The sequence below is a fragment of the Haplochromis burtoni genome, unplaced genomic scaffold (genome assembly GCF_018398535.1).
Source record: "Haplochromis burtoni strain Fernald_Lab_line unplaced genomic scaffold, NCSU_Asbu1 Contig_83, whole genome shotgun sequence".
Classification (NCBI taxonomy): domain Eukaryota; kingdom Metazoa; phylum Chordata; class Actinopteri; order Cichliformes; family Cichlidae; genus Haplochromis; species Haplochromis burtoni.
The window spans coordinates 1,213,741-1,222,769 of record NW_024582444.1 but is presented as its reverse complement, the minus strand read 5'-3'; the positions used below and the strand labels follow the sequence as shown (position 1 = coordinate 1,222,769).

The 9,029-nt window shown below is 39.9% G+C and overlaps 1 protein-coding gene across 1 annotated transcript; it reads right to left on the bottom strand.

The window, feature by feature from the left end:
- Nucleotides 1–1,078: 1,078 nt before the first annotated feature.
- On the bottom strand, nt 1,079–8,545 carry LOC102296578 (beta-2 adrenergic receptor). Its single transcript, XM_005926360.3, has 4 exons — nt 8,156–8,545; nt 5,011–5,167; nt 4,610–4,901; nt 1,079–2,394 (listed from the first exon to the last, which is right to left on the bottom strand). Exons 2-4 carry the CDS (start codon nt 5,162–5,164, stop codon nt 1,359–1,361), a joined length of 1,482 nt encoding a protein of 493 aa, XP_005926422.1. The 5' UTR covers nt 5,165–5,167; nt 8,156–8,545; the 3' UTR covers nt 1,079–1,358.
- Nucleotides 8,546–9,029: the final 484 nt, after the last annotated feature.

Here is a 9,029-nt window from a genome sequence, read left to right as displayed (position 1 = left end):
CAAACATGTAGTTTTTTATCTCAGTCCTGTTGGGTTCTGGTTCATGGAGAGTTTATCTTGATATTGTACATAAACTTTGGTTTCTGAGAAAAAAAAAGTTTATTTTAACTGCAAATATTATTTAAATTTCACATTTAATCCTTTGTGGAACAATGTAAGAAACCACCGTTTTTCACTTAAAAGGCTCCATTACTGTGGCAGCTTTTCAAGACAGGTAGTCCTCATCTGGTATTTTGATGGTATTTTGCAAGAACACATTATGTTCTGTCAAAACACTTTTACTTATTCTAAAATTAATTTTTACCCTTCAGCTGTATAAACCTGATTGAGTATTATCGTAACCCTGGCAAGTGGGCGGGCAAGGTAGACACTCAAGTTTGTGATGGAGATAACTTGAGAACGAGGCGACGCAGGATATTCAAATTGATAAAAATCTCGAACGAGTCAGAATCTCAGAGACCTTGACCTCAAGGTCAGAAGTTTTCAGGAAATCTTGTGAATGAGATAACAAGGCAATGTAGGATTTTGACATTGATTCTAAAATAAATATTAGCTTTGGGAGGTGTAGAAGTACATCTACTGATGCGAATCTTATTCATCCCACCTGATAACTCAGGGGCTGTTAATGATCAACAGTAGTTGAAAGTCTTTAATGTTCTGACTCTGTCCTCTTTCTGCTCAACACTCTCAAATGTTACTGCACCTACAGAGCATTCAGTGCTCTCCAGTACATTCTAATGCTGCTGTGCTGCACTCTTATTATGAGGACAATGATCTTTTTGACAATGTGCAGTGATTTGAAGCAGCAACCTCGCCGACGGCTCACTCCTCTTCTGTTTTTAAGCAACAGGTAATCTCATGACTTTAGTTGAGGAGCATTTGGGAATGAAGTAGCATGCATGATATTTTAGTACTCTTAAAACACGTTTTATTTGGTACCAATATCATCCCTGTAGTAATTCCAATTTCAGGAAGTTGATAATGTTTGATGTCACTTTGTGAGTTTTTTTTCAAGGCGCTGCTTTGCAAACTTTTCCTGTGTTTAAAGCTCGTGAACCAAAAAAACTGCCCTTTTTTCCGTTAAATAAGCTACAGCATGATGCCTTCATGATCGAGACAAACTTCATACCTGTTTGAAAGGAGACACTGCTGAATATAATTTGCCCATGTAGCTGCCTTCTTGATTCACACCATTATGAGGAAAAATCGGACCCTGGATCATAAATAAAAACGTTGACAACGTGGCCTTATAAAAGACCAAAAAGGTTGAGTTACTCAACTCTCAAACACAAACATTATTAACTTCAACAAATCGGTGCTTACTGCACACACAATGGGAATCCTAATGCTCTAATTGGTCAAGCTATTGAACTCAGACTGTCCTTACAGCTCCAGGTGGCTGAACGGTTTGCCTGCCCGTTGGTCAAGGATCCTGGAGCTACATCTAAAACTTGCTCAGAGCAAGAAGATGGAGGAGCCAGATTCAGTGAGCTGCCTTGAATTGAACTCTCCACACTGCCCTTCCATCTAGAATGCTGAATGTCAAGTTCTGTAACATCAGTAAGAGCTGAGTTCCCATTCAGCCTTTGTGGGGGATAACCGCTGTTCTCGCTGCATAGTCCCAATAGTCTCCTTATGCTCCACTGTCTTCCCTTACTCCTCAAATGGAGTATCTCCTGGAAGGCGTGCCTGAAATCGGGGCTGCGACAGTAGATGAGAGGATTGAAGGCTGAGTTGGAATATCCAAGCCAATTGAGGAGTCTAAAGGGTACCTCAATGTTTTTCAGGCTGAGTATGTCTCTGAGGATGTTGAGGATGAAGAATGGTAGCCAACACAGTGTGAAAGTTCCCATGATGATACCCAGAGTTTTTACAGCTTTATGCTCTTTAAGAGAAAACTTAAGACGCTTTGTGGCGGAATGTTTTCCGTCCCTTTTGTCTGTCCTCAATCTGCTCTCTTTCCCCTTTTCTTCTTTACCAGTGTCCATACTTGGGTTCTGCATATTTAGACTATCGTCTCCTGCTTCTTCTCCCACCTCAGTTCCTGTCCTGCTTTGATTTAATGCAGGGCTATCATCAGGATAAGCAAACTGTGAAGCGCAATGCAAGTTATACATATGTCGTTCCCTTCCTCGGATCTTCTCCAGCTGTTTCTGAGCCTCCTGGAACACGCGGGTGTACAGGAAAATCATCACCACCAGTGGCAGGTAGAATGATACAATTGAAGAAGTCACTGCATATGCCGTGTTCGTGTTGAACTCACAGCAGTTTTCATCTTTCAAACATAAGAGAGCTATGTGATCATGTGACACCGACATCTTCAGATGTATGGGTAGGAAGGAGATGAGGGAGGCCACCACCCAAACTGCGAGCACCACTGCAACAGCTCGACCCCTGGTTATCAGCAGGAGACAAAAGAGTGCGCAGAGAAGTGAAGAACGTTGCAAACAGTAGACGTGAGTGACAACACAGAGATATTTTCTTAGTTAAATATTATGTTGGTTGTCCAAAAATGTAAAAGAGCTCTAAAAGCAACATAATAGCCACGACTACATTCTAAATTAACTACAGCTAAGCCCAGGATCTAGCTCAGGCAGGTAACATGAGCTGCACTGCGTCATGCAGAGATAACATGCCTCATTCTTCTCATTCTCCCCATGTCATATGCCAAATACACTCTTTTTCAGTTTGGTGGTCTACTTAAGCTTCCTTTTAAATTTTATATGTAACGTATTTGTGGGTAATTATGAGTTTGGGGTCTGGTTAATTATATTCTGCTAAATATGTCCTTCTGATTCATTCAGATTTAAAATGGCTAATCACTAAGATAATGACTTTTCTTCTTTACTGTTACCTACATTATACATGTATTAATTTGATGAATTTGAGTCAGATATAATAATGGTAAAAAAAGAAAAAAGAAGTACAGCATCTATAATTTCTAAGGTTTTACATATCAGGATTAATTTTTTTAAACACTGTCTAGTCTTTATCATCATGTCTTATAACGAGGTAACTATAACTTGAGATGAACAACAACACATGACATGTTGCACTGTGTCATTATTTCTGCAATAAAAACAAAGCTAATATGTGGAAGCAGTGTGTAAAAAAAACATGAATTATTCGCTTGCAGAACAACCTTGAGCAGCAATAACTTGAAATAGTCTTTCTCTGTGTGTCTTTATCAGTCTCTCACATCATTGTGGGGGAATTATGACTCATTCTTCTTTACAGAGGTGTTTCCGTTCATCAGTGTGAGCAGGTTTTCATTTACTCAAAGCTCTCTTAAGGTCACACAGAATTTCAATCAGCTAGAAGTCTGGACAGTAACTGGATCTGACTGAGTTAGAACATCTTTTCTTTTTGAGTCATTGAAGATTGCCTGCTGTGCTTGTGATCATTGTCGTGTTGCATGATCGAATTTGACCTAAAATACTTTGGTACACAGAGTTCATGATCGACTCACTGACTGCAAGGCGCAAAAAGTGGGCTTGAGATTTTGCACGAGGTGCTTGTGTTAATATGCTGTGTTTGGCTTTCACCAAATGTGGCGCTGCACAATATAGCCAAAAATCTCCACTTTGGTTTCATGTGTCCAAAGGACTTTGTTCCAGAAGTCTTGTGGTTTGTTCAAAAGCAACTTTGCAAACCGAAGCTGTGCTGCTATGCTCTTTTTCAAGAGAAGAGGCTTTCTCCTGGCAACTCGGCCAAAACAAGCCATGCTTGTTCAGTCTTTTTTTAATTGTACCATCACGAACTTCAACATTTAACATGCTAACTGAGGCCTGCAGAGTCTGAGATGTAGCTCTTGGGTATTTTGCAGTTTCTTTGAGCACTGCACGGTCCGACAGGAGGAATTTGCTGAGAAGTCATTGGAAGATTAGCAGCTGTCGAATGTTTTTCACTCGTGAATCCTTTTTCTCAGTTTAGAATGATGGATTTCAAATTGTTTAAAAATGGCCTTATAACCCCGTCCATAAAATCACTGCTGATGTTTTTTCTTCTTCGCATTGTGTTAACACACACCTGAATGTTCCTGACCAGCAAACTGCCAAAACATCTGCTTTTATTGAGGCGATTACACATTTATTGAAGTGCATTTGATTAGCAGCACCTGGCTGCTACCTACCCTGTTAATCCCAATGGAAGCAGTAAGGAAGTATTCAGTTTTTCACACACTGCTTCTGCGATCAGGCATTAATTTTGTATAATAAACAGTCACACAGTGTAATATGTCCAATGTATTGTTGTTCATTTAAAGTTTTATTTAACTAAGTTTAAGACCTGCTAACGATTATTTTAATGTTACTATATCCATATTTTACCACGACTGTATTTGAGAATCAGAATATCTTCATTGTCATTGTAACAAATACAATAAAATCAAGTCTCATATTTTCCAGTATGTTGCACCTCTGGTTGTACCGCAACACGTGTCAACAGTGTTTGCCTTTAACAGGAGACAGAAAGCACCTGATGTGACATCACTGGTTGGGTTTAACAAAGTGTGCAACATCTTGGAAAGTTTGAAAATGTAGCGATATTTGCATTGGCAGCTTGATCTAACCTCATACTACATACTAGTCAAGCTCCATCTCTTTTGTACCTGGTGAGCAGTGTTGGGTAGCGGAGCGGCGAGGTGATGGCAAGGTAGCGGTCCAGTGCGATCACACAAAGCGTTTCGATGCTGGCAGTCACGCACAGCACATCGGTCGCTGTCCAGAAATCACACATGAAATTTCCGAACTGCCAGACTCCCCGCAGGATGGAGATAGAGCCAAAGGGGACCACAACCACACCCATGATGAGGTCAGCAACAGCCAGTGAGGCAATGAAAAGATTGGTGACAGTCTGCAGCCGCTTAAACCGCAGGATGGCGGTAATCACCAACACGTTTCCTGTGTAGAAGAAAGCAAACTGTATTCGAAACTATAAACTGGATCAATTGTAAAAGCGCATTTCAAATACAAGCCGTCGTCTGATTGAACCGAAAGAGTCACAGCTTACCGAAAACTATAGCCAGGACCAGAATGGCCATAGCAACACCAAGCAGCACGAGTTCTGCATCACTGTACTCTGGTCTAGAAGAATTGAAGACCTGGGTGAAGTTACTGTGCTGTGAATGGTTAGTCTGTGCTAACACAGTACTCACACCTCCCATGATCTACAGTGAAAACACACAAAAACACAGCTTTGGTCACGAAAGATAAAGACACATAAACTGATTGTTTTGCATGCATGATCAATTTAGTAGGGAAGACGTTTAAAAGGTATACAAGAGATTGGACAGCTTGTATTTGTTCCTTCGTATGCCTCTGTGTTTGTCATGCTTTTAGCAGTTTGTGCAGCAGCTTATGGGATTTGTATGTTTTTTTTGGTGTAGCCTCAGTCCACAGGATCAGCATTTGGCTGCAACTAGTCCACACACACTTCCTAGTGGGGTGTTATCTGCTCGGGCTCCGATGCTTTTTGAATAAGATTACATGTGACCCTTTGATCTGTTTGGCCTTCTTTAACAAATAAGGGTATTCCTTTTTTTTTTACACCATTAATGCCATTAAAACAAAAAAGCAAATGCCAGTGCTGGTAAAAGCAAGAGGATGGCTCCTGCAACACATGTAAATGAAGACACTAAATGCCCTTGTTATATAATAGTGCTTACATAAGTAAATGCACAGACAGATGATTGTGCTCCTAAAGTGCCATTAACACACACAGGAGTATATTTAAGCTGTTTGTATTCCAACAGATCATTCTTTCTGCCAGGATGATCAAAGAATGAAAAGATATCAAACTTTGAGCAGTATTTGATGAAAAATAGCTTTCACAGAAGTCTGTGGATGAGAGCTAGCCTGCTTTTTATCTTATCGAAACATACATACTGTGTATATGTGTTCACAGAGGAAGTTATATGTTCCTCTATAGTGTCATGATTTAAACGTATCCTCCCCAGTGACAACATATGTCCTGTGATATAATGTCATGTATCAGCATCCAACATGTAGATTATTAGTTTTCTTTTTTTTTTTAAACTGATACTTAATACTGCAGTGACAGAAAACAGGAGAAAAGTGAGCAGCAAACTTTTACAGGAAGTAAATGTCCTTGTCCAAACCACTAGGCCATCAGGACTTCCTCTACACACTAATCTTAGTGCCATGGTACAAAGTGTACACTTTCGATTCAGGGTGTTACTAAGCACAAATAACTGATGCTGAGGAAGAGCAAGGCTTGTGAAATACTATATAGGCTCCAGGAGCCCGTATACTGGTGTTTGCAAAGGAGCAGTGCACGGCAGAGCAACAACAGGCAGCTTAAATAAATAATCCCCACATTGCTCTGATGCTTTATAGATATATTCCAGTGATACATTAAAAAATACATAACAGTACAGTTTTGGCATCAGTTGCATTTATTCCTCAATGTTATTTCTAGTCATGTTCCAGCATAAATAGTAATAATAAAAACAAGACTGAATATAAATGCTCTTCCACAGCAGGCATCTAACTGACAGCAGACATATGGCGATCCTTGTTTGCGCTTCTGATGTAGATCCCTGTCGGGGGATGGTACGTTGTATAAGTCATCCTGTCTGGACAGTCCATGAGTAGTAGACAGATACTAAATGTCTGCTACTTATGGACTATTTGCCCTTCACAGGTGGCATTTGACTTATTTTTGCTTTTCTCCAATATGTGCAATTAAGAGAAGAACACATCTATGTCTTAATGCTAATCGTAAGGCTGTTTGGCCAACTGGATCTTCTGTGTGCATTTGCACTTAGATGCATGTGAATGTTGCCTTTATTCCAATGCAGTCCAAACACTCACAACATATGTTAATTGGCAGCAGTAAAGAGGTGCATTGATTCACGAGTGTTTACCCAGTTCTCCCAGGGTCAATGAGCAAAGTGTTGAATTTTGGGATGCTTTTTAAATGTCGGGCGATTGTTGTTTTTATGACAGTCATCCTGTAAGTGGCATAATCGTCTAAACATGAAAGTTAAACGGTGTCATTACTTTGCAAGTGCGAGGCACCTCACATTAATTTGGAGAGCAGGTATGCTGTCAATCATGCCGTCTGCGTCCACAGCAGCGTGTTTGTGCGAACATTCGTCATTGCTTGGAAAACGTCCCTAAGTCAGCACATTAACATTTTAGTAAATACGAACTAAAAGTGCAGAGAAAATGATGGATCTGCTGGAAAGGTAAGTGCAGACTCCTTTTAAAAATAGCATTTTCATTAATTGTGCTTTGAAAAGAGTTCTGTTAGACAATAATGTGCGTGATTGTGCACTACACACACAAAAATCAGACTTTCATGATTCATTTATGTTTACATGATGTGACAGTCGCTGTTGTTTTTCTCACAACACCAGTCACTTACCCTGTTACTCTTTGTCCTAATGACCCCTGCACTACCCCTGCAGAGGGGATCAGTACTGCAGGAGGTGGTTGCACACATTAATACCAAGTCAAACTTGGAAAACTGACTCCAATCGCCTCCCTAACCAAAACTGTTTAAACAGCTGAGACCGAATCAATCACAAAAGATTTACTGAGACGTAAAAGTCCCAATATTTAGGCTGAGGGAGCATGGCGATAGTAAGTACACTGAGCACTTAACACACAAAAGCTCTTGCACAAATATAAGCATGAAGCTGCAAGTGTGTGGAAAATACACACAGAGAGAGAACACCCAGCTTTTGTTGTCATCGGTAAAATAAAGAGATGGCGGTAGAGCAAACTGTGAAAATGACACATGCTTTACTAGGAAAAGATAAACAAGTTTCTGTCCTGATACCATAATAACAGGAAGAAAAGGAAGAAAATCAATGACATCTGTAGCTTTTGTCAGACAATTTAAACGATTATATGATAGGTAATCTTCAAATCTCCCATGATGTCAGAGTTAGGTGCACATGTTTTAAACAATGTCATCGTCAAATAGTCTTGTAAAACTAGAAAAACTTGAAGATTCTTTATCTGCACTGATCCCTTAGCATTTACTTTAAATCTATATTAATTTCACTGCTTTGATAAGTCCAAATAAATCACAGAGAGTGGTGCTTCCACCCGTGACAAATAGGTTGCCTGCAAGATTTGCACTTTGTAAAACAGACTTTTATTTTCAGGTGTTCTTTAATTGTTACCTCCAGACTTTGTCCTCTTCTTCAGTCCAGTGATTTCATACTCCAGAAGCTTTTAAATCCACCACACAAAGATTCATAATAAAGTGTCTGCCAGCAACTTCTTCTTCATTTTTTGCTGAGTTGTTAATTTCAGGAGTTAGTGTGCGACTGACATGCACAGACAAACACACACGTGCGTGCTCTGTCTCGCTCCCTGTTTCTGTTCCCACACATGTATAAACACTTTCAGGTCTCAAGCACACTTGCCCCTTTGAAGCAGCTGAGTCTGTCAGCCTTTTTATAAGCAAGCCACGATGACATCACAGCAGGATAGTAGCCTATCAGAGGACAAGGAATGGCTTTTGCTATATATCATATGTCTGCAGTGCACTGACAGCCGGACAGCACCCAGTGCTCCCTGGGAAACCTTAGGGTTTTAACATTTATTTATTCAGGGCAGCTTTTCTGAGCTTCTTTTCAGCACCACCCTCCTCACATTCTCACAAAGGAGGGTGCCAAACAAAACCACAGACTTCTGTATTTGGCTGCTGTTTAGCTGTACTTCTGCACCACAGCAGTGCAAAACATAACAGCAACACTATTCAAACTGAATATGGCATTATACTGTATTCCCATAACCTGCGCATTCAGTATCAGTATGAGGATATAATAAGAATCACTTTGCATGCTCAGACAGAAAGTCAAGGCTAAACATCCATTCACCAGTCTCTTGTTGCATTAAACCTTAAATTCGATTGTTTCTTTGTTCCAAACTGCAGGGCTGATTTTAATATTTATAATTTTATATTAAAATGTTTAATACAATGTGGACTACATGAAGTCTCATTAAGACAAACTTAGAGGCAGTGGATGAGGGAAACAAAGTGTTTTATTA